Below are 25088 nucleotides of genomic sequence, written 5' to 3'. Positions count from 1 at the left end.
GGGAATTTGATTGGCAGGAGCGATGCGGATAAAAGGCTCAGTGAAACTCGCCTGCTGACTACGACTTTTGGTCTAAAACAGATTTAATCTAAAACAAATTGTCTAATTAAGAGTGATCGCTGCAGTGTCTCTCATCCGTGTCCAAATGTCTCCACCCACTTCCTCTGTCTCTGTAACCACAAATTATGGCTGGAAAACCTTCTTCTATAGGACAAACAAACTGTTTTGCTTTTAATCTGTTCAAATGTGACAACAGCAACATATTAGCCATAATTAGTCCATAAAGGAAATTGCTGTGTTTCTGGTTCGGGGCCTTTCTGAGCAGTTAAACACCTGCTGATGTGGAGCAGCGTCCCCCGTCAGTGTTGCATTCACTGACTCACAGTGAAACACAGTACAGAGTGGCGTTCGCCGCTCCTCTCGGAGTTCCCTCGGAGCCCCGTTCCCTGCCAGCTGGCTCCACATCTGTGCGGAGCACTTGGAACTGAAACTTTTTCTTGGAACACGATGTCAGAGGCTTAATTGATTTAACCAAGCATCCGGCCACAGAGGAAATGACTGAAAATTAGAAAATAAATGACAATTTGGTTTGATGCTCTGCAGAGGATAAATGCATTTCCCCCCACCATGATGCAGCCCCCCCCCCCCTCCCTGCCTGTCCCTCACTCTCTGCAGGCAGGGGTTGTCTCTCCAAGTCTCTTTGGACAAACCGTCCATATTCTCTCACCACCTGAGCTTCCGGAGCGCTGCACTGACCCAGCGTTTGCTCGCCAATAACAGGATTTAAGAGCCGACGTGCCAGCTGCCTTTTTTCCTTCAACATTTCAGGGTTACACTCATTCAGAACCCCACATTCACTCTGGTTTTACCTAAGATGGGTGACCTGGAGAAGCTGGAGCCACTTTTCAACTGCTGAGGACAGAAACTGATTCAGGTTTTCACTTATTAATGCTGCCCTGCGGTCTGCAGACTCCAGGATTTGGTCACGGTGGGTGAGGGAAAACTGGTCCATTTCCATTTTCCTCCTTCCAGACTGGGCCACCGAAGCCCGAGTCAAGCGCCGCCGATAGAGGGGAAGGGTGGTTTCACAAAGCCTTTCATCCTAATTGATATGCAGGAATTATTGTGTCTGTTTTTCCTTCAGGAAAACTCCACAAAAGGATCAAACAGCAACATTTCACTCCGGAACTCCCCGAGTCCCACAGGTTCTGCCTGATTTACATTCACACATTAACGGGTAATTCGTAAACGCAATTTGACGGCATCAGATGCAAAAACGGAGAAAGATAGGCGACACCTAGCTTAACGTGCACGGCGCTAGCCTAAGCTAAAGGTGTGTGAGAGTCAGGACTTCCAGTCATAAACTAGCATGGTTAAATGGGGGATCTTGCATCATTTAAATGGATTTTTATGCCGCCTCCCCCTCAAATTTCCTGAACTGTCGGAGGTGTTTGAACCGAAACATTTGCATGCACATCAAAAGCCAGCCGCTCCGCACGGATGCGTTAAAGCAGATCTCAGGAGAGTCGAGGCAAATTAAAGTGGATGTCAGGCATCCGCCAGGCAGTCCTGGAGATATCAGCAAGTCTTTAGTGCTGGAATGTGGAAAAACGGCTTAGAAAACGGTCAAATCAACCAAAAGATGTTATCTCGCTATCAAAAAACACAATGGAAAAATGAACAGGTGGTTTTATTCTGTCTGAAAATCAAAGTTTCCCCGAAGGAGCAGCGGTACTGGACCCCAGAACCGGGCCCCTTCCATAACAGATCCAGACCGGGAACGTCTGGAGAGCCAGGTGCTGCAGGTGTGAAGCGGTGGCTCCTCCTTCAGATGGTGTTAAAGTGTTGAATGTTCACACATGACCCAGTAAACCCATTAAGCCTGGCCGCCGGGTCAATGGCAGCAAGCCAGGACTTAAATTAAACCTCCTCTTCCTCGGTCGCATCTCAGCCCGAGGAGGAAGTCGCCCCGTTTTGGTCCCTTTTGCAGCGGATTGGTCGAACTTTGACGGCCTGATCGTCATTTCCGAAGAGCTGGTCCGACCCGGGTCTTCCCCGTTATCCCCCCCCCCCACCCAACTGTTGGGTATAAAACTCACAAAGAAAGTTGAGACTCATTAAAGTTCTGCCTGGACCCAGTCGCTCCTCTTTTTTTCTTCATGTTTTTCCAGACTCTTCCTCCGTGCCTCCAGTCCTGCGTCAGGTCTGATCCGGTCGCTCCACTCCCCCAGCCATCTGTCACCGAGGGGTCTTTGCTGCCAAATCCTCCCTTTCAAAGCCTTTTAGGGCCCGCGCCGTTCCCCCGCACGCCATTTTCTCCTCGCAGAATCTCTTTATTGTCGCCTTCAAACGGGCCGCGGAACTTTCGTTCTGTCTTTTTTTCCTTTCTGAGAGCGGTTTGGTTTATTTTCTGTTGGATGCCAAAGAAAAAGCTGGAACGTTTGGAGACGCTTCATCGAGACGGGCACGAGGAGACCCGGCGCGGTTCTGATGGAGCCGCAGGTGAAACACGCCTCCTGAGCAGGAGACAGAGCCGCTGAGCTTTGGGTTCTTTTATTGAGCTGGATCAGCTCAGCTTTGGTTTTGGGCTGTTTGGACCATTTTTGCACCTTTATTTGAAGCCGGAGTCGAACTCTGAGTTTCTTCATCCAAGAATCCCCGCATGCCTTCAGTGAAGGGCATCTCTCTGCCCCCGCCCCCCCCCCCCCCACACACACACACACACACACTGCCCCCCCCCCACCGCCCGCCTCCCAGCACGTCCGCTCCTCAACTGGGCCAACTGGGAGGCTGCAGAGGTCCGCCCCCACGGCTCTTGGCAGAGTGGGTTGAAGTTCTGTTTCTGATTAAATCAAGAAGTTAACTTAGTTTCCTGGTATTTACTTTGAAAACAACGTCCATAACAGGAACAGCTGTGGTGGGGGGGTTTGGGGGTTTGGGGGGGCGGGGGGCTCGGCGCCGCCGACAGAGGCCAAAGAGGCAACAAAGACGGTTATTACAACACTCTGGGTGCAGTCGTAGCAGATATTGTTCTGGAGTACAGGTAGAAGGAATGACATCAAGAAAACAAGAGAAGGCTTCTTCTTTCTGATCACATTAAAGATGGTATAATACTGTAGTTATAACGTTGTTATTACACTCTGGTTCGGAGCAAGGTTACACTCAGCCTCGTCATTCTTCTCTCTGAGTGAAACTTCTTTTCTTTTGGAAGAAGCTGTCAAAAGGATGTGTCCAGATGTGCCCCCGCTTCAAGGGCATGATGGGAGAACAGGACCGGGCCTCATGCTGCTGAGGTCACGGAGGTCACGGCCGAGGTGTCGGAAACATGATGGCCGCATCCACTAAAGCTTTTCACGCTCTCGTCCTTGTTAGCCCTTGTTAGCACAGGCTGGCCGCATACACCACGTGGAAAATGTGAAGGACACTACAGCGACATTTCAGTACACACACACCAAACAGGCAGATTAAGGTTGTGGCTGGAACGATCATCACGGGCCACATTTGACATCTTGATTTGATGGATTGATCGATTTTAAACAGGGAAAAATAATCCTCCACTCTCCGGTGACCAGGGTGTGTTGGTCAGGGACAGGGAGAGGGACAGGGACAGGACAGGACAGGACCTTTTGATAATGTAGAGGGACGGGGCGGGATGCCGCTAACTTCTCAGGTCGCTTGCTGGGCCACCGGGTCATCTGACCCGGGACAAAAACCCTTTCACAGTGCTGATAGGAGTAAAATAAGATGAAAAAGTGAGCTTAACCACGAATAGACCGGGGTCAAAAGATCACAACACGTGTGAGGGCTGCTGGTGTTGCTACATAGCTTTGTCTCCTGTCACAGCCTTTACAAACCGACTGAAGCCTCTGTGTGTGTGTGTGTGTGTGTGTGTGTGTGTGTGTGTGTGTGTGTGTGTGTAAAGAGGATAGGAGTTGTTTAGTAACAACACCGAGGGGATTTTCAACTGTGCTGAATCCATATCTGAAATAAGCAGCAGCAGGTTTTGTGTGCACAGATAGCCTTTCAAGCTCAGTTGGCAGCGTGCACGTATCCTGGGAGAGCACGAGCCATTTTCCCAGTGTCGATGATGACAGCATCAGGGCAGAGGCTCCTGGGTGGAGCTCCAGGCCATATAAGTGTTGCAGGACTCCTTGACCTTCGCGTGTATGGGGGGGGGGCTACAACCTAGCGCTTGATCAAACATCCAGTTTTAATTCCTCGGCGTTATCATGAACGGACCCCCGTTCCTTATCACCTCACTCCAGTCCCCCCTATAAATATTTACCGGAACGTTGCGCCTGCAGACGAATACCAATCCCATGTCAGCAGACCTTCAAGCGAAGGGGAGAAGAGCGCGTGATGCCGCAGAGCATTTAATTAACCGGCAGAAAGTTAATTTGGCGTCTGGTGGCGCTCTTCGCTGGGCTGAGCTACGTTCATGCTCACTCTGGGTGCGTGTTCGGACACGCTCCCATCTGTGATGGGACACGCTTTAGCTCTATGTTTTAATAGAAGGCTGAAATGAAATGTGGTGTTCTTTTAATAAAATAAGAGCGGTGCTGTTGACAAATGCTCTTTTCATACCGGAGCTGTGGACTCTGGAGATTTGCACTTTTTATTTATCAGATTAAAAAGCAAACAGACAAAACAAACACGGATGTTTCCCGGAAATTAATGTTGCGCTTTCATAAGTAACCTGTCAGAGATTAGAGGTTGTTTGAGTTGGTGTTATTACGATTCAAAATGTGTTTGTTTGATTTGGCTTATTCAGAACGATGTTAGCTTAGCATTAGCTGATCATGCGCTAATGGAGCATCACTTTAATGTAAATTTTGGTTCAATGGCCCACAAATTGAATTCAGTTTCTTTTCAACTCTTTTGCCACGCCCCGATTACCAGGAAGTATTTAATTCAACCCCAAATTGGGGGTTTTCCTAAACATTAGCCTGTACACGATGTCTTCAAAGTCTTGGAGTCTTTGACCTTTTGAAGCTGAAAGTTCTTCTCTGTTCCTGTGGAGAAACTGGGAGCTTTGATGAGGAATGGTGTGACGGTCCGTGAGCTTCTATCAGCGCCACGCCTCTCCCTCCGTATGATTTAGTATCAGTGTATCGGTGCTGCCGGCCCGAGCGACATCTATCAGCCGGGCTCCGTCCGCACGTCGGGCTCGGAGCCACCTATCACTTGTTTTCCTCCAGACACTTCTATTTAGATTTTGTCAAGATACACTCATGCCGATATCGGGATGGTTCCGGACTGGCATGAGAATTCTCCTCTCGTTACGCATCTTCAGAGTCCTTCTGCTGCTCCCCAGATAAAGAAGGTGTGTTAGCTGTAATGGAGGAGCTCTTAACAGATACAAATGTGCAGGTTAAACCAGTGATTGGTCGCGTCTGATTGGTCAAGCTGCCGTCACGTGACCACTGCTGGAGATGGAGCTGGACTGCTGCGCGTGTCGGAGACAGACTATCGCCACCTACAGGCCAGAGGAGGACCGGACCTGCTAAATGTGCACGCTAAATGGTCACCTTCTGCAGAGATAACCTCAAAGTTTGAGTTTTAGCTTGAATCAGGACTGAATTTATCTCCGGCTACACCGTCAGCACCGACATTTCTGATGAATCCGGTCCGTAATAGCGTGCTGCAGGGAAAAAAAAGAGGGATCAGGGAGGGTTTCCAGTTTCAAGCAGCTCTCAGTTCTTCTGAAGGGGAAAAGGAAACGTGTTCGGTGCCGCTGAGCCGCCACACAATGTATTAGAGCACCGTTTCCCTTTATCATCTCTGCACCGCCGCAAAATTTAATTTAACAAATTCGCCGCTAATCCTCAACGTGGATGTAATCCCTGGGAGAAGTCGCAACAATAATGGACCCGTCCAATTTCCTAATCCAAGAATTACACTCCGAGTTACAACAAAAAACTGATAACTGTGAGTCAAACGTGGGAGCTGTTGTTCCCACTGACGCTCACTCTGGACAAAGAAGATATTCAAACTGCTTTAAATGGCAAAGGCCAGAAAAGCCCCCCGAGCCCAGATTTATTCTGAGGGGAGAGGAAGAGGAGAATGAGGAAGAGGAGAATGAGGAAGAGGAGAATGAGGAAGAGGAGAATGAGGAAGAGTACTCTGATTGTCTTCTTAAAGCCCAAACTGGGAGTCGTGATGAACTCAGGTGTCGTATGGGTCACAGATCAAGTGGGATCCAATAGAGCTTCAGCCATCACGTCCAGCCAAAAAAGGTTATTTAAACAACCCCCCCCCCCACCCGAGAGGAGTCTGTCTGCCCCCTGAGCAGCACCAGCGGCAGGAAAACAGAGCCCCGGCTCCTTTAAGTTTCCCAGTTTCTACTTATCCGTGTCCCCCGTCTCAGGCGCTGAATACACAGAGGTCAAAGGGTCAGCGGGAGGAAATTTATAATCCTGCCTCTGCTGACCTTCAGATAGGGCACGCCTCCCCGCCAACCTGCCCTATCTCCTCCATGCGCCCGTGATGAATGGGCTCCGACGGGGCATTTGGGGCGGGGTGGGGGCTGCCGAAGAGTTGGGAACACGTCTTTTTGAGAACAGGCTGAATGTAATGAGCTGGTGTCAGAGGTGAGGAGGCACCGCTGCATCGTAACGAAAGGACAAGACCGGCGGGATTCTGGTCCAGACTCCAGCAGCAGCCGTTACAGGGCCGCTCTGCCGGCTGCCTCCCCCATTAGTTTGCACTTTTCCAGCTGCATCGCGGCTGATAATGGCCGCTGGGTGTCGGATCTGTGAGGACCCAAAGAGGACCCAAACAGCTGAGAAGCATCATCGGGGCCCTCGGCACGACCCTGCACAACCTGCAGGTTCTTAGAGACAGTCGGGAGGACGTAAGAACGTCTGTGGTGATGGAGATGAAGAGCGGCAGAGCTGCCAGAAATGTCTCCTCTTCCTGATCTTATACACTCCGCCCAGCAGGGGGCAGTAATTAAGACGGCTCGGACACACGAGGAGGCTGACGTGGCTGAACTTCCTCCAGTCCAAATAGCAGCTGAATCGTCAATATCAGAGACGTTTGTCGTCAATCTCAGCTCGAATCTTTAGCTGAGCTCATCCACGCGGGGCCTTGCCCGGAGATTCAGAGATGAATAGAGCTCATTATCAATCTAAAATCACTTTTTAGCTCCATTGAGTCTGAATTAGTTGAACTTTTGTCTTTAAACTCTCTCAAATGTGGCGGAGGTGCAGGTGCTTCCATTGTGATTCAGGGTCATGCTTCTGCTTCTGTTCTAGTTTCCAGTCTCGATAAAGCTTTATTCAGCCTTCTGATTGCATCCTTCATAAAACGGCACACACCCCCCACTCCAGTAAAAGCCTGTCCTGACACAGCAACAAAAGACCAAGACCATATGAAAACGCCACAAAGGATGTGCTAGCAAAATACCTGGCAGCCTCAGAGTGATTCATCAAATACAGAGAGGGATGGATAAAGAAGGAGTTGGCTGCATGTCGCCCGAAAAAGAAAAGGATCCGCTGGTTTAATAACTGTGAACAAAGCTGTTCCCTCTAGCAAGTGGAACCTTTAATTATGAAACATGATAGGCGAGCAAGGCCACCCGGTATAGCTCAGCGCGCGTGATGCCGAGCACAGAAAGCAAATGAAGTGTTAAAAATGGAGGCACAAGGAGCGATATCACTGCATCACAGGACAGGGAGAATGAGGGAGGAGAGGAGTGAAGGATGAGTGAAGTGGAGCTGATCCGGAAACAGAAGCCGGCAAATTGATGTGTGAAATCGATTGTTAGAACAGGAAGCAGCCTGTCGGCCAATCATCAGCATCGCCGTCATCTGATTAAGAATCCTGTCTGTAATACCAATTAATCACACCTCAGGTGGACACATCAGGGGCCCAGTTCTGCTGGATGCGCCTTATCTCTGCACACACGCGCGCCACTGGGCCGCGAGCGCCGCCTACAGGCTGCCTGCGGAGCGTCCCCGCGTGATGTTGCCTTTAATGACAACGTGAAATTGATTTCAATCAAAGATTTTTATTCAAAGATTTATTGAAGCAAATGTGCCACATGATCGATAGAGTTATATTTAAATAAATTCTGTAAGACGACGAGATCACTTTAGTAGTTAATAAAACCAAAGTGTCTGTATTTGTGGAGCATGTGGGACACCCCCCCCCCCCCCCCACACACACACACACACACACACCGCTCACCGCTCGAAATATTTTATTCTTATTCTTTTTATTTAAGATCAAATCTATGAAATACACATTTCCATCGCTTGTCGTCTTTAGTTTTGCGTCTCAAAACATCCAGTTAAACACCGATGCTGCCCTCTAGTGGTGGTAAGGAATATCGTTGCCTCAGGAAAAGCACTGTTTTTACTTTATAGTTAATATAGAAACAAACATATTTTATGAAAGTATCCCTGTTTGTTTGATGTGTAATTAAAGGGAAATTTAAGAATAGGAGCGACTCAGGCCTGAAGACCATCAATCATCAGGTATGTATCTACAGGTGACCGTCAGTGACCTGCTGACCTCTGACCCTACTGACCCGCTCAGCTTTAGCTACGATTAAAATTAGTTTAGAGAATGTACCTGCATGTATCATCTAATCTTTCTTCTAACTTTTTTCCCCCCTTCTCCTCCTTCTCTGCCCAGCCAGCAGGACCCCCCCTCCCCTTCACCCCCATATAGGCCTGGTCCTAATACAGGTTTCCTCCTGTTAAAGGGGATTTTTTTATGCCACTGTTGCTTGTTGGCAGCCAGGTTGCTGGTTAAATCGCCATTTGAAAGACCATTTTGATTGTAACAGACGTTATATAAATAACAATGAAATGAGAGAGATCTCAAAACACGGAGGCTTGGGAGGATCCGCAGTAAATCTGCAGGATTTTCTCCAATTCTGGAACCACATTTCAAAGAGGTTTCGCCACCGATAATTTTAAAAAAGGGAAAAAAGATATATAGGTCACTGAAACACTTTATTTTCATAAATACCACAGAATATTAAAACAGCCACACAGATTTCTTTAAAGAGGCAAATGACATTCTGATCAGGCCGACTCGGATTTTACAAAGGGATGCGGGAAAACCCGGGGTGGCAGCAGAGGCTACACTGACTCACGAGAACAACCTACACAGAAAACAGTGCTCGCAATATTCCAGTTAGAGTTGGATCAGCTTAACCAACACGGTGCATCAAATAATACAAATACAGACTCTGAGGGAAAAAAGGCTCATTTTCCTGTCTGGTTCTCTGTGACACAAAAGAGGTTAAAAGTCATAAAGGTTTCGTCCTTCTGTTTTCCCAGGTTGATGAGACATGGAGTCGTTAATAACGTGTGTGTGATGCAGGGAAGGCGTTCCCATGTCAACAGAACCACAGAAGAGAGGACACCTCAGTGCAGGTAAACAAAGCCGGTGTTGTCCTCGTCGGTATTTACAGTCGGTATTTAGTTCTCGGCGAATCAGGAAATCAAATTGGTCGTGTCTGACAATTTGCCAATTTCCTCTTTGCGTAGCATCGTTACTGAGGCAACAACACATCCATTGGCACATTAAACAGAGAGCGCCGCCACAATCCTGCCAGATAGAAATCTAAACAGCATCAGCAGTGAGCCGTGTTTTTACACAACAACCATCGTCAGATGCACAGAAGAGCGACTCTTCATTATGGAAGGATGCACTCAGAGACCGCTCAGTCTGGACAGCAAACGATGCATTCAAAGACGGGAAAACTGAACACCGACAGCTGTCTGGAACGGCGCAGTCTGTGCAGTATATACACGATCAGAGGAAGTGCAAGGCAAAGCTTTTAAAGACATTCCCACCGATAAAATCCACAGTTTATAAAACACATGCATAGAGGCACATACATATTCATCATTTAAAAAAAACAGTACCAAAAGCAGTCCGACACAACTAAATTTAGATGAAACAATCAGAGTGCAAAAGCACCAAAATCACAGGATGGAGAAAAGGCAAAGACTGAAGGCCCTCTGAATGAAAACAGGCTGCTGTTGTCACGGCAACAGAGGCTTCGGCCCCCTTCGTCTCGCGGCTTTGTTTTTAACACGACGGTGCTGAGCAGTTTTAGAAAAGGGAGTGCAAACATCTTTTTTGGTTGCAGAATATGTACAATGACCAAATTCTGAACTGGTGCAATCAGATTAAGAAAGTCCGATTACCAAACGGACTTGGGCAACAGGATCTTGAGCATCTTCGGGCTGCTCGGACCTTCCTGGAATATTGCTGTGCGCTGATATTTTATTTCTGAATACGACAGAAACCGACCATGCAGTAATAATAAAAGACAGTGATTTAAGACTACCTGCAGTGCTATTTACCAATTATAGTTTTTTTTATTTTCCACATAATCCACAAAAAAAAACCCGCCCGTACTAGATTGGCTGATCACATTGAGGTGAAATCTTCAAGAGTCAGAGACTAAATACCTTCGCCGACTCCAAAAGTCCGCCACGCGGTTACATTTAAAAAAACAGAATCCACCGTGTGTCTTTACTCCTTCTTCTCCTGTAGGGAGGCACGCACGCGCTGGCGCACGCAGAACGCCGTGAGGCCGCTGCAGCAGGCGGTGAAGATGAAGAGCGCCACGGCGTCGTGCGCCAGGTCGCCGTGCAGCTCCTCGTACAGCGGGCGGCGTTCGGCGAAGTCCGTGCGCAGGGCTTCGATCTGCATCAGCGTGCACACCACCACGAAGGCATGGAAGAACTGGTGGCCCTGCCCGATGAAGTCGCACCGCCCTGGGAACAGGCTCTCCGGGTGCGGGCAGCAGAAGAAGTAGGCGCCGATGAGGAAGAAGAGCACGTGGTAGAAATGGTACGCCACCACCGGGTCAGAGCAGCCGTCCTGGTAGCACCTGTAGACGCGGTGGACGACGGGGCTTATGTCTAAACAGTAGGCCAGGGCCGAGGGCACCACCTGGAGGAGCTTCTGGGCCAACTTGGACATATCGGCTCTGGCATATTTACCGTAGCAGCAGCCGAAGCAAGTGAGCCAGGCCAAGAACGCCGCTGTGGGCAGGAAGAGTCTCTGGACTCTATTGTGCCACTCTTTCTCAATGGCGTAGTAGTAGTGCGCCAGGGCGCTGCCGTACTGGTACACGGCGACTCCCACATAGTCGAGGAAGTAGAACGTGTAATAAGACAGTTCGGACTTGGCAGAGAGGAGATGAGCCAGAGCGCTGAAGGAGAGGTAGGTGAAGGCTGCCAGGAGCACGATGAAGAGCGGCTGAGCGTGAGGATCCCGCAGGAAATCTACCGTCTCCGACATCTCCTGCCACTTCACCAGGATGATGAAGGCGGCCAACAGGTGGCTCCAGACGTTGAGGGTCTCATTGTGCCTTTGGAAGAGGGTGAGAAAGTAGTAGCGCCAGCTTTGGTCCGGCTGCCTGTAGCCGGTGAGGATGTGGCGTTCGCGGAACACCCAGGGGACGTCGGACACCTTGACGGTGCAAGGCAGCGTTGGGAAGGCCGTTTCCAGGAGCTGGGGGATCTGACGGAGCTGCTGGACGTTGATGAACAGGCGACCGATCTGCTCCATCACCACCGTCGCCATGGCAAAGCTGCAGGCCAGAGGAGGAGGGTAGAGAAATGAGACGGGCAGTTGATCTGTGTGTCGGCTGACTCTTTCCCTCAGGCCTGTGTGTGTGTGTGTGTGTGTGTGTGTGTGTGTGTGTGTGTGTGTGTGTGTGTGTGTTTCCTCACATATATCAACAGTGCAATGAATGACAGCCATTATCTTTTATATAAAATAACTATTGAGAAAATATAGTTAATAATGATTAGTAAGAAGATGGGATTTAGCCTGTAGTGATTGTTAAAATAGGTTTTTGGTTCTTTAATATTGGTCCAGCGTTCTGATCATCATTATCTCAATCAGGGGTCAGAAATCTGAGGCACGCGTGCCACAAGTGGTACACCACGCTAGCTTAAACGGGCCGTTTCACGTGGTCTTCCCTCTGCTGACGACGTTAACTGTGCAATGTCCTACTGTGAGCTACTGCACTCAAGTCTAAGCTGAGCAACGTCGGCCCAAAATCTCGCTTTGTGTGACACCCGACTGCAAGCGGAAACTTTTACATGTGTTGTTGAACTTGATATCAAACGCTCATTAGGACACACTTTACGCAAAGGTCGTCGACTTATGATCTGAATGTCCCACCATCACGATGCAGCCGAGTCATTTTAAAGAGGGCGTACAAACGGCCGTCTGCTGTGGATCAGCGTCCATGAGGCCGGAGATCGTTAGCAGAGACTAAAATAGGCTAAAAGGCTGTTTGATCTATTGATCGGCACAACCTAAATGTTCTCATTTGTCCGGTTTAGTCTCGCTGGCCTCGCTTCGCCAGATGAGGGTATTTCTTTTGGTTTTGTTGCGTTCAGAAAAACGTGTCATTTTTTTTAAACATGGCGCCCGCCTTTGACAGGAAACATCAAACCCCGCAGGTACATGTAATCCCAGGCTTTACTAATCTACAGTTTATTTATTCCTTTCAGGTGCTACGTGAAGTCAGTGAGAAGATAAAGGGAGGTGAGAGATGCCGGAACCATTACACCTTTGTGTCTTTTCGTTCAACTGTGCAGTAAACAGCTTATGAATATGACACCATGGCAACCGTTCTGCTAACGTCAGTGATGAACGATGGTGCCCCCATGCCGCCAACCCAGCTAAACAACATGGCCCTGATGTACGACAAGCTTCACCTTAAAAGACTCCCTGCAGGAGCCTTCTGGCTCTGGCTTTCTGCCAAAGCAAACTTCAGCGGATTTGCATGACAGTCGCCGAACACCGAGGTTTTAGACTAGAGAGCACTTCCGCCTTTCTTTTGAGGATGTAGCTTTTACTCTTCCTCATCACAAACGCTGCCCGGACTCGGGGGGGGGGGGGGAACTAGACACGTAGAGACTCTGGCGGAGTCACACATGCGTGAAATAAGGCATCCACGGATGACGGTGACGCCTCGCACGGTGAAGGCTTTTGCGCATGTGTGGCCGGTCAGCATGGCACCGGTCAGCGCCGCAGCGCGCCCGGTTCATCCCGGGCATGGAGCGCGCGGTGGCTCCATCAAAAAAATACTAATAGTCAGTGTGAAAACGGGTTAAATAAGTAAGCAGTCGTGAGAAAGACGTGGGGGGGCTTGGCCGGATGAGCTAAAGCCGAGGTTCAGGAAGCAACACTTGGGGAGATGAATGAGAGGAGATTAGCGTTACGCAACCCAACCCCATCCGACGTCCACACCCACAGTTTCCAATTTCGATCGTTTCAAATATTTACAGGTAAACACACACAGATGACATAAAGGTAGCCGATTTTGGCGAAAGATTGATATACAGCGGGGCCTTGTGGGGCCTGATGTGCTGGAGAATTCCCCCGCGCAGGTCTGCACCTGATCGGCCCGGCGGAAATGTGAAAGAGCACAAATCAATTTGCACGAACGCGTCCCCGGAGGCCGGAGGGCTGCTCCGGTCCCGGTGGGCACCGTAAACCGAGCCTCCTCAAAGCTCAACTCATAGATTATCCCTGCGCCTTCGTGGGGATTTGCGTCCGGGCGCATTTCCCCGCACGCTGCTAAATAACGCCATAAAAAGCGTGACAGTCGCGTGTCGGATCTGATCATTTTTGGGGGGGGTGAAAAAAAATACCCTCGACGTACCTGTGGATGTTAAAATCAGTCCAGCGGGTTGGGTTTGGCTGTCAGGGTGTGATTTGGAGCCGTGCAGGACGCGGATAGCTCGAACATTGTTTAAGGGGAGATGATGACCGTTAGGAGAGCTGCGTCTGACGGCTCTCACGGCGCAGCTGCCGGAGGAGACAGGGGGTGACGGACAGGCCCGGCAGCCAATCACAGCACAGCTCCCCTCTCTCCCTGGCCATCTCCGTCTCTCACCCCGCCCATCCCGCCACTGCTGCATGAACGTGTGGAACTCAACTGAGCTGTCCGATAAAGAGCTGCCATCGGATGAGCTCATGCTTATCAAACTCACAAGCTGGAATGATGACGATGTAAAAGTTATCGAATATTTCCTATCATGCTTAGCTGTCGGCCACTATTTACGCCCTTGGGGTTTTTTTTTTGGTTGTTATTTTTAAATCCTTAACGCGTAAACTTTGTGTGAAACGACATTTGTGCCCCATTATGTAAGGTTAGGACGATGACACAGTTCCTTTGTCCCTGCGATTCCCACATCAGCTGGACCTCATTTGGATTTCAAAACAAGTCATTTTCCTATTAGGTGAGCTCAAGTTCATTCCGTGGGTGTTCCCTCGTGTGCACCACAAACGCTCCCTTTGTTGGACCAGTTTTTCAAAGATCTCTGCAGCTTCCTAGTTGAAGCCACAGTGTCCGTAAACACACCGCGGAGATCCAGTGTGGACAGAGTGGGTGTGTTACAACCTCCAGTTTCGCCGGTTATCCTTGTCTTTTTGCACGGGAGCGTGAAGAAATACCGCTCATATACGAGTCTGCAAGTAAATATCTAGAAATTCCTAAAAATGCTTATTTTCGTCTTGCTTTCAACAGTCAACAGAACTCTGTTGCTGTTGTCGAATCATGTGATGTTGACAGGACAGTCACGCCCCCCTGTTGTCCCTCAGCTCCATCCTGGTGTGGGTCAACCCCATCCTGGTTCACATGCCTGCTGCTTTCAGTGTAAACTACGAAGCAGGTTTCTGACAGAGATGAAAAGAAGTGGACATTTTCCAAAGGAATTCCCCACAAACATAATGGATGGGTGGGTTGATAGATGCGTGGAGGGACGGTAGATGGTTATTCCAGTTTTCAGCCCATAACCCGTCCTGTCTACGATAATTGCGAAAATGTATACTAATCAAGAGTCAAATCTCGGATCTTATTACATTAACTCGCTCACATTTAACAAAGATCAGTCCCTGAACATCAGTTTGTCACCAGATTAAACAGAGATCAATTTAAAATATCCCTACTAAATGTATTTATCAGTGAAGTTTTAGGAACCGTTTATATCCACGCCTGCAAACTCCACCCCACGATGCAATGTCCTCCCCTCCTCCAGTATCCTTTATTTTTAAAGTTATAGAAATGAATCGTGTTTATTTACAAGTTGCAGTCAGGTTTCGATCAACTACTCAAAAGCGCCACTAGATGGCAGCAATGTCAAAATATACAAATGTCCACAAATCAACACAAATGGGAGGAAGGGAATAGTTATGGAGCATACATGCTGCCATGCGGTAGGTTAACACCTTTTCAGGAGAATAGTTGATAAAAAAAACCCCAAAAACTGCATGAGTGCATCACATATGGTACAATGATTTGCAAGATCAATTTTGCCTCCAGCTTGTGTCGCTACTACAATGTTATAAAGGCCACACTTGTTTGGTTTTTTTCAGAAATGATTTTATTTTATACAAAAACCTCTTAACTAATAAAAACTACAGCTGCCATTAGAAATTGTTCAAGGAAAACAGGCACATTTGGCTACTAAACATGGAAGAACCTAACATTGCTAACAGGCAGTGAAAGTACAGCTTATCTTTGGAGATGCAACATTTATTTGTCTTTTACTGAGACAGTTTCTTCTTTACTTCTTCCAGCTTCTTGTCCTGTTGGGAGCAGAAAACAGAAAATGTTGTTCAAGTTCTGACGTCTGTAAACACACAGACGTTACTGTGGCAGCAGGAACTCACCCTGGCCTTGAACTTCTCGCTGAGGGCCGCCATCTGGGCCCCGCGGTTCTCTTTGTAGGCCTCCATCTTCTGAGCGAGGTTCTCCTGAGTCGTCTTGCTGAAGGTGTTCCTTTCCTCCACGACCTTCTGCAGAACTTCCTTCTCGTGCTCGCGGACCTCAGCGAAATGTTTCAGCATTTCAAACTCCCGGCTCTGGTAAAGTGACAGACCGGTTCGGTTACCAGCACCTGAACGCGGACACAAGTCAAACGCCTCATTTCAACTTCCACTGCTAAAAGGGCACCTTCCGTCTCTCTTCTGCAGCTGCCATTTTCTTCTTTTGCTCTTCTAAAGAGATCTCCTTCCTCTCAGGAGACAGCAGAACCTTGGCCTTGGCCTCTTTAGCGTTGGAGGGGCTGAGGATGAGCTGAAACGCGCTCCCTGAAGAACGCCTGTCCAGCTCCTTCACTTGAAAGCCTGCGGACAGCAACGCTAATATCAAGCCTACACCTCAAAATCCCATCAAAACAAAGGCGAGGGATGTGCATCCCATAAACAGTGGACACAGCACAACAGCTGGGGTCACCTACCTTCACAGACATCCATGTTGGCAAGATGGTTTCGTTGGGTTGGTTTTGAGAAACTAAGGGGAAATGAGAAAAAGTGTCACATTAAATCTGCTGTTTAAATGGCTCGCTTATAACAACAGCTTATAACAATAGCTTATAACAACAGGTTCTTCTTCCTTTGGTGCCATCCAATGTTTTACCCTAAACTCCAACAGTTTTTTGACAGAAAGAACATGCTGAACATCTCCCAAATAGTGCAAATAGTCAGCAAACACTTAGATCATTGGTATAATTAAGTAAATTGGTGATTTAGTGTTGGCACGACCCCAGACCCCCCCACCCCCACTTACCGCCGTTATTACCAAAATGGCGGGGGACAATAACAATTCTGCGGGGAGGCGTTAGTTACCCTTGGAAAAACTAGTTCAAAAAAGGCCATTTTAATAATAGGAATCAGGAAAACAGCTTCCGGGTCTTGACCCAACAACCAAGAGTACAGTTTAGTAGGTTAATTACGACAAAGCATTTAGTCAAAACAAAATGAGCAGTTGGTTAAAGTTGCCAAATTCATTCGTTGCTTAAAATCTCTGCTAAATCTAAAAAAAAATGACGGCCTCCATATGAGTTACAGCTTAATAAGCGGTTTATATTTAGCGGCCAGAGAGTTTAATGATAGCACTTAAAACTGCGTTACTCTGATCAATAATATGGCGACGAAAACCCTCCCAAAACTACAAAAGGCGTTTTTATTGACCTTTAACTCGTTCAACACTCGGGTGAAATGTTCTCAAACGTGCATTAGCATAAGTCCATTGTTCTCACCGTCAAGTGCGCCCGGCTGAGAGCAGCAGAGGCCTCCAGTGTCTTCTCCCCTTTCAGCTCAGCATCAGCGCCTTCGCGCCACAACCTCCAGCCGTGCCTACGTCACCACAGCCGTCGTCGTTCATTGGAGGAATCCCACCAATCACGGATTAGACTGGGGGCGCGGAAACTTGAAGAAGGCCAATTAGAGGCCGTAGAGGCTTGACTTTCACCAAAATGGGCGTGGCTTCGTGTAAAATAAGGCGGGCCGAACCTCAATGAGTTCGAGTCAAAGAATATGTATGAGTTAAAGCAAAAGGTGTTGTTTTATACTTTAACCACTTACTTTTCGGTTAAAGTTATCCAACGATGCCTCGCAACAACAGTGCTCTGATTTTATTTATTTACCCTCCGTTCAAAATTCAATTTGATTCTAAGTTATATTTAGCTCTTTTAAAGAGTATTTGCGCTATGCATAACTGGATTTTTATGCCTTGTTTCTTATTGAAAGCAAAAAGATCTACTGCAGTGCAGTATTTATATCTACAGATCTAACTTGTATGAACTTGGCAGCCCTATTCTCAGTTGTACTTTTGTTTGAAGATATTTGGCTCTTCATTATTGTCTTGTTCCAAAGTTATATATACGCCACTATTAATAAGTGTCTTTGGCTCCCTCCTGCTGGCAAAGATCTTCGAAGAGGATTCAACTAACACCCGACAGGGTTTAATAACAAACTGAGCTTCTGAGATAATAATTTAAGCGACAGATGGTAGGTTTAAAAGTCTCAATTTTTATTCCCTGTCCTTTCGAGGGTGGGTAATTATGGTTACTGTAGTTCCACAAGAAATACCACTATATACCCACATATATGCACGATTTCTTCAAACTGCCACAAACATTACACACAATAATATTTTTCAGGTGAAATAGTACATCATAATTGATATCGTCAATCAGTGTGGAGGTTTTATATTGAAAATCTTGTAAGGCGAGTGAGTGAAAGAGGTTTATTTTGAAAACCTAAACGCCTTCCGGTTATAGCGTCTGATCGTCTATTTTAGGAAGCAAAGAAAAAGTCTCAGCGAATAACCATTAGATTTAGCATTGTCTTGCCACCATGGGGGCCTGTTTAGCCTTATGCTCCTTAGCCAGCTGTGTAAGTAAATGTTTTTTATCTCTTCGCAGGTTTGTAATTCACTGTTCTCTTACCGCTATTGCTAAACAGGCTAAACTAATATTAGCTAAAGATTGTGCTAGCGCAACCTTGACTGTCAAATAAAAATGTTCTCTATTAATATTGGCATCACTTGCGATTAACAGTTTGATGCGTGATAAGCTTTATGTGTGTCGAATGCACTGCTGGGGTTAATTTCCAGGAATTTATCAGTTCAAGCAAGTGGGTCAGCACTGACGAGGAAGTGGACTTTGCTTTGCTTTGTGTGGTTGTAACAACATTGTAATAAGGAAGGCTGGGTGGCATGATGCCCTGTGTTTTTCTTGGTCAATATACCGCCAATGATGTCAGTTTTTGTTTTAGATTTGAATATAGTGTGTGGTTGCTGCATTAAACGAGCTATCTGCTGACTGGCTCTACCAATGTGCTATTCTGCTGTCCTATACAAACAGCCATCGGCTTTATAGTGTTTTGATCCTTTTTGGTCTTTCTAAACCACTCCTAGGCCTCCTGCCTGTGTGGCTCAGCCCCATGCCTTCTCTGTGGATGCTGTCCCTCGTCCAACAACTCCACTGTCACACGGCTGGTGTTCTCCTTCTTCCTGCTGCTGGGAACTATGGTGTCCGTCATTATGATCCTTCCTGGAATGGAGACACAGCTCCGCAAGGTCATAATCTCAAAGGGTGTTGTGTGACAGCATCGCACAGATGTCTGAGCTGAAAAATAAGCCTATGCCTGTATCATAGATCCTTGTTTTCCTGCTTAAGGTTACTGAGCATTTTTCGTATTCTTTTAAACCACAGTGTTGTGTCTTTGCTTTGTAGATCCCAGGATTTTGTCAGGGTGGGACAACTATACCTGGTATTGAAAACCAAGTTAATTGTGACGTCATCGTGGGATACAAGTCTGTGTACCGTATGTGCTTCGCCATGACCTGCTTCTTTTTTCTATTCTGCGCCATCATGATCGGTGTTCGTAGCAGCAAAGACCCGCGTGCAGCTGTTCAGAATGGGTAAATACTGCTCACGTTACTCTCTACTGTGCACATTTAAACAAGGCTGCTCTATTGATGATTCCTGTTTATTTTTTTCAGGTTCTGGTTCTTTAAGTTTCTGATCCTTATTGGAATTACAGTGGGAGCTTTTTTCATCCCCGATGGAACATTTCATAATGGTACTCAGATGTTACAGCATTTTTATTCTACTTTTCTCAGACGCTCACTTTGTTGTTCAGTAAAATCAGCTTGAGGAAACTGTGTCAGCTGTGCTTCATTCCGTTTCACAGTGTGGTTTTACTTTGGAGTTGTGGGATCCTTCATGTTCATCCTGATCCAGCTCATTCTCCTCATCGATTTCGCTCACTCCTGGAACAAGGTGTGGGTGGAAAATGCTGAGAATAGTGACAACAAATGCTGGTTTGCAGGTAACCAATCAACCCCATGTAATATTCTAAATTCATTCTATGTTTCGAATGACCCTGTTGTTAATAACAATTCAGCATTGCAGATTCTCTGTATTCCTCTGCTGTATTGACATATTTGTTTTAATTTGCAGGCCTGCTGTCTTTCACTGTACTCCACTATGCACTGGCCATCACTGCTGTGGTGCTTTTCTACATTTACTACACTACACCTGATGACTGCACAGAGCACAAGGTCTTCATCAGCCTCAATCTCATATTCTGTGTCATCATCTCCATTGTCAGCATCTTACCCAAGATCCAGGTATGTTTAAGACCATGTCCACACTACCAGAGAAATATATAACCTACCTTTTTAATCTAGATATTTTCTAAAGAGCCTTCAAGTCCCACAGCAGGAGACCATTAAGGCCGAGCACTTTCATGACATTACTGATTAATGACAATTGGAGAAGTTGCTGGGTTAAAACTAAATGCATCAGTGACACATTAAGCCCGACATTCATAGGACTGGTTATAAAGACAGGCTTTCTATTCTCTGGCCTTTAGGATGAGCTGATTCGGCTTCACTTTACATGCCAAACATAAATGCTTCTAGTCTCAGGTGAGGTCAGACAGCAAAGACAAATCCTGGCTGTGTGAGTGACACATGTTGTGCTGAAGCTGTGGCACTAAACCAGACATTGGATTTTTCTTCTTTAGCCCGTAGGAAGAAAAATTCTAATATCTGAGCAGTCGAGTGAATGTGCTGTTTGTTCCAGGAAATGCAACCTCACTCTGGTCTGCTCCAGGCTTCCATCATTTCTCTCTACACCATGTATGTGACCTGGTCTGCGATGACCAACAACCCCAGTGAGTCTCCTCAGGTTGAGTCCAAGACTTTTCCACACATCCAATTTAGACTCCTGCATAAACACGATGAAGCTATAATGTGGGTGGTGTTGTTTTGCATGTGTTGTTATTTGCAAAGGTGATATTGTTGCAGTTTTGCATAATCCTTGTTAGAGAAAAACACAAATCCCTTCTTATTGTAACCAAGACAGGCTCGTGTAAGATACTGTCAGTGACACTGTACTGTGTGTGTGTGTGTGTGTGTGTGTGTGTGTGTGTGTGTGGTCAGACCGAAAGTGTAACCCCAGCCTGCTGAGTCTGGTGGCCAATGTCAGCAGCACCCAGACACCAGGAGACAGCAGCCCAGGGGTGGTGCAGTGGTGGGACGCCCAGGGCATCGTTGGCCTGGTCATCTTCCTCTTCTGCACCCTCTATGCCAGGTACGTTCCGGAGCAGCAAGAGCATCCTAGAATATGGCCTCTCGCATGTTGGGAATTTTGACACTCTGTCTCGCCCGTAGCATCCGTTCATCCAGCAACACTCAGGTAAACAGGCTGATGCAGACGGAGGAAGGCAAGGGGTCCTCTGGAGAGGCCGTGGTGGGCGAGGACGGCATACGCAGGGCCATGGATGACGAGGAAGACAGCGTCACTTACAGCTATTCCTTTTTTCACTTCCACCTCTGTCTGGCCTCCCTCTACATCATGATGACTCTCACCAACTGGTACCAGTAAGAGAAACCCATTAAATCATTTCTTGTAGGGAAAACTTAAAAACAGCTGTGGGGCAATTGTGTCCCTGATGTAGTAAAATTGAAACAGACTCTACTTGGGTATTTTTCAAGTATTTCAATGACAAATGAAGGTCTGAATAGTGTTGCACTTTTTGGAATGACCACTAGATGGCAGGCTGCCTCACCTGAATGTTATTCATACTTTGAAGTCCGGACGAAATTTATTTCATTTCAAAACAAAACTAGTTTAATTTTTGCAGGGGGGTTCAATTTTTATCCTGTTTGACGTATTAATATTTAAAATGTATGTATTTCCATACATGTTTGTTAAATGTTACCTTTGTCCGGTGTGTCCACAGACCTGACACGAGCACTCAGTCCATGCAGAGCAGCATGCCAGCTGTGTGGGTAAAGATGGCCTCCAGCTGGCTCGGCCTTGGACTCTTCCTCTGGACCCTAATCGCCCCTGCCATCTTCCCTGACAGGGATTTTAACTGAGCTCATAGTTGATCCTGACATATTTGGCTGTGTGAAGGATGTTATAGCAGAAGTATGAAGCTCTTTATGAAGTCAGTACATTTCATGGAATTGCCTTGTCTTTATTGTGGTTTTTTGTGTTAACCTCTTTGGTCAGTCCGATACCATTTATAGGAACCTTCCTCACTTCTGCCTGATGTCTCAGTTAGGACTCTAAGAGCAGCAGTACGTTTTTGCTGGTTTCCACAATCAGCGAATCTTCAGAAATGCACTTTCTTAATACCTCAATCTCATCATGTATAGACTTCCCTTTAAAGGCCTGTGATGTCAGACTCCTCTAATTGGCCAGATCTGGAATTCCCCTGATTAGCTGCACTGTTTTGGTGCAGTGAGGAGATCCCTCTGCGGGAGCCCCAGAGTGGGGTGAGTGTGAGAGTCAGATAAGCCCGACACGGCACGCCCTGCATGCCACAACAAGGCTTCCCTCGTGCTGCCTGGCTCTATTTCAAGTCGTGACGCAGAGAGACTAAAGTTGAAGGCACGAGTGTGATTACCTGTTTTAATCCTTATTATTCCTTTCTAATTTTGTGCAAGAATCTTTAAGTTCATTCAGGGAGGAGGGCTGTCACACACAAATGAACATCAGGATTCTCAGTAGGAGCAGTTGGGATACAGATGGGTGAGGCAGTACATCGTTGATGAGGAAAATATTGATTACATTTACCTGCAGCGGTCCCATACGCAGAGATGCTCCGCATATTAAACTCAGCCATGAGTTTAAGCACCGCCGGGGTCGGTCGGGTCTTAATTACTCTTCTGAGTTCTCCTGCACATCTCGAAAATCACACAGCTCGTACTCGGTAAACATGTTTGGAGCAAAGTTAATTTAGTCTCTGCTGGAGAGATCCGACTCCCTCCCACCGCTCTGATACGTTTAAGCTTATTTTGATGTTTGTATTTACTGCCTACCCTACCCCTAGCCTTGACTATGACGCTGGTCAGGGGTGCAGATCACTTTTCACACTCACCTATAAATGCACGAGTGCAGCTAGGTAAAAATGTGCGGCAACATATCCGTGGAAGGCCGAGAACACTTAATATGCTACTTTTTATCACGGGAGACCTCCAGCTTGGAGAAGCAGCTTCCTCCTGGCTCGCTCCAGAATAATCTGTGGTGCTCTCCATCGGTGAGTTTGACCTTGTACGGCCGCGCTAACAAGCCGTACCTGAGCAGCCATCTGTCTGCAGCAGGCTGCTGGGCATCATGGGACATTGATGGTGCAGCTCAGGGGGGGGGGGGGGGGGGCTACGGTGCAGCTTATCCTGTTCTTTAAGAATGTTCTGAAGTGCTTTGCTGGGTCTAGAAAAGAGGAACTGTGAAGCGTTTCACTGCCGATTAGTTGCTCTCAAGTGGTTTTGAATCTTGTGACATGTTGATGGTTGTGATGGTGTAATTTTATGCATTGTACAGTATTTACTGTGATCACTTATTGATATGATGAAAGAAGAAGCGTTTTGGTACAACCCTGAACCTTCGATGTGCTGTTCCTTTGAAACGTGGGCGTGGATATCTGCTTAGCGGGCTGCACATGCTAAGGTACTCGATAGAACTGAAGTTGTTCTGTGTATTTTATGATGTATTACACCTGTTAAACTTTATGCAGAATTGGCAGTGTTTGGTCATAAACACTTCAGATTACGGTTAAGTGCCTTTCTGTGGTAAGAAGAAATTCCTCACTTCTCATTTTTTATACATTTTCCTCATTGCATGCCATAAGGTTCAGTCAGGAATTGCTTTGCATTTCAGGTCAAAACACTTTCTAATAAAGACACAAACCTGCAGCTGATCTCGGTTGTGAGTTTTATTGGAACAGCTAGCGTCGTCCAGCCCAGCCTATGGCACCAGCAACACCTTCGGACCCCACACACACCGCTTCACTGGCTGCTTTTGGTTCCTGATCTAATGTGAGCTAAAGAAAGGTGACGTGATGTTTCCAGAACTCTGATTCAGGCGCGTCTCACCTCCACCGGTGCACAGACAGCAGCCAGCAGCCAGCGCTTCGCTCCTCTGCCGGGTTCTTTTCCTCTGACCGCCCGGCAGACGGACCCTGTCGGTTTTGGCCGCCACAGTCGCTCCATCCATTTGGAGCTGTCTGGAACTGTTCAGGAAACAACACACACACACACACACACACCGCCTTCTGCCCACCCGCGTCCTCTCAGCCCGCACGACAGAATATGAAAAGTGGAAATATTACAAGAAGTAGAACAAACAAGAGATAAATACTTTTCCAGTAACAATGACGACACGTCCGGAATGAGGCTAAAGGCCAGCAGGAAATGATAACCACAGAAATAAAGCACGGCTTTAATTAAGAAAGCAACATTGATTCACGACCCATCGACGCGCATCACCCAGAACCGCTCTGTGGAAACTAGAAATGATACATATTTAGCAGCTGGTTTGTGGATCCTCAGCCCCAGAACAGAGCTGTTTACTTCATGGGTGTAAACTTGCTTTCGCCCCCATCTTTGCCTGGCGGTTCTGGCGTCATAAACCCCATCTTCTTTTCCTCTTTCATCATCTTGCTGATATAATCACAGGCTGTAATGCACCGCCTATGAGTCTCTTGGTCCCACCTGACAGCTGCAACGGCCCTCTTCCACTGACCATAACGTCGATTTATTACTGTTTAATCATTACAGAAGTCTGTAGGCGCCTGCCTCCAGTTGTGTTCGCCCATTCTTGGGGATAATGGACGGGAAAGGGCTGCGTGAGGCGTAAATGAGTCTCTAGGAATGACATCCAGACAAGTTAAATAATGTAAAATATCAAATAAATGGAATTCCACTGCTTCATTTTCCCGTTGGAACTTCTCCCTGACTAACTTCATCGAGGCGATGCCGTCACTCACTTTGGGACCGTGGAAAAAAAACTCTGTGCGGGGGGATCCCTGTGCGCATGCTCGGCTCAGATGAGTTAATGCAGTTATATAACAGCGAGCGCAGCCGCCGTCTGCTGTGAGCCAAATGCCGGTCTGGTTACATAAGCCCGTCAGAGGCGAGCTGTAGCCGCGGCGCGCCGCACGTCGTGTCCCCGCACCTCCACCGAGGCACACGCACGCCAACGGAAGAACCATTTCAACGCTATTTTCGCCAGTAACGCGCGTTGGCTGCCAACACTTTTCCCGTTCAGCGCGCTTTGGCGTCACTCAGCTGTGCGCTGTGATGTCCTCTCGGTCTCCGAGATGCCAAAATACACAACACCTGACACGCGCGCATGCACTGCAGCTGCTCCCCTGCGTGACCTTTCTGACTCGTCTTCTAAGGCCGGATAATAATCAGCAGATCAGCACTTAACCCAGAATGGCCGAACGTGCACGGGTCCCCGCGGTCACGCTGCAGGAATGAGTGGCCGCTTTCGCGTCAGGTG

At 47.4% G+C, this 25088-nt stretch overlaps 3 protein-coding genes across 5 annotated transcripts; 1 reads left to right on the top strand and 2 right to left on the bottom strand.

Annotated features, from left to right (window-relative positions):
• Positions 1-8941: 8941 nt before the first annotated feature.
• On the bottom strand, positions 8942-13955 carry paqr7b (progestin and adipoQ receptor family member VII, b). Of its 2 annotated transcripts, XM_011605458.2 has the most exons (2): positions 13658-13955; positions 8942-11566 (listed from the first exon to the last, which is right to left on the bottom strand). In XM_011605458.2, exon 2 carries the CDS (start codon positions 11557-11559, stop codon positions 10501-10503), a length of 1059 nt encoding a protein of 352 aa, XP_011603760.1. In that variant the 5' UTR covers positions 11560-11566; positions 13658-13955; the 3' UTR covers positions 8942-10500.
• A 1402-nt stretch (positions 13956-15357) lies between these two features.
• On the bottom strand, positions 15358-17144 carry stmn1b (stathmin 1b). The gene is made up of 5 exons (XM_011605551.2): positions 17040-17144; positions 16239-16291; positions 15953-16125; positions 15670-15861; positions 15358-15585 (listed from the first exon to the last, which is right to left on the bottom strand). The coding sequence occupies exons 2-5, from the start codon at positions 16252-16254 to the stop codon at positions 15544-15546; spliced, it is 423 nt and encodes a 140-aa protein (XP_011603853.1). The 5' UTR covers positions 16255-16291; positions 17040-17144; the 3' UTR covers positions 15358-15543.
• An 878-nt stretch (positions 17145-18022) lies between these two features.
• Positions 18023-23502, top strand: serinc2l (serine incorporator 2, like). Of its 2 annotated transcripts, XM_029838438.1 has the most exons (11): positions 18023-18177; positions 18701-18862; positions 19020-19056; positions 19175-19207; positions 19289-19368; positions 19480-19617; positions 19749-19918; positions 20376-20466; positions 20735-20885; positions 20966-21175; positions 21538-23502. In XM_029838438.1, the coding sequence occupies exons 1-11, from the start codon at positions 18159-18161 to the stop codon at positions 21674-21676; spliced, it is 1230 nt and encodes a 409-aa protein (XP_029694298.1). In that variant the 5' UTR covers positions 18023-18158; the 3' UTR covers positions 21677-23502. The 2 variants fall into 2 exon arrangements, with proteins under 2 accessions (XP_029694298.1, XP_003966051.1); XM_003966002.3 differs by having other exon boundaries at positions 19020-19207.
• Positions 23503-25088: the final 1586 nt, after the last annotated feature.

Source organism: Takifugu rubripes, chromosome 7, assembly GCF_901000725.2.
Source record: "Takifugu rubripes chromosome 7, fTakRub1.2, whole genome shotgun sequence".
Lineage (NCBI taxonomy): Eukaryota > Metazoa > Chordata > Actinopteri > Tetraodontiformes > Tetraodontidae > Takifugu > Takifugu rubripes.
The sequence above is the reverse complement of the archived record's forward strand: the minus strand, read 5'-3'. Positions and strand labels throughout refer to the sequence as shown.

What these genes read in the sequence shown, in the direction of transcription:
- paqr7b (XM_011605458.2), bottom strand. Translation starts at nt 11,559, where the DNA reads ATGGCGACGGTGGTGATGGAGCAGATCGGTCGCCTGTTCATCAACGTC.
- stmn1b (XM_011605551.2), bottom strand. An exon ending in CTGCAGAAGAGAGACGGAAG is followed by an intron (nt 15,862 to 15,952) that starts GTGCCCTTTTAG and finishes TCACTTTACCAG; the next exon opens with AGCCGGGAGTTTGAAATGCT. An exon ending in GCGAGAAGTTCAAGGCCAGG is followed by an intron (nt 15,586 to 15,669) that starts GTGAGTTCCTGC and finishes TGCTCCCAACAG; the next exon opens with GACAAGAAGCTGGAAGAAGT.
- serinc2l (XM_003966002.3), top strand. Translation starts at nt 18,139, where the DNA reads ATGGGGGCCTGTTTAGCCTTATGCTCCTTAGCCAGCTGT. An exon ending in CGATGGAACATTTCATAATG is followed by an intron (nt 19,369 to 19,479) that starts GTACTCAGATGT and finishes TCCGTTTCACAG; the next exon opens with TGTGGTTTTACTTTGGAGTT. An exon ending in ACTCTCACCAACTGGTACCA is followed by an intron (nt 21,176 to 21,537) that starts GTAAGAGAAACC and finishes GTGTGTCCACAG; the next exon opens with ACCTGACACGAGCACTCAGT.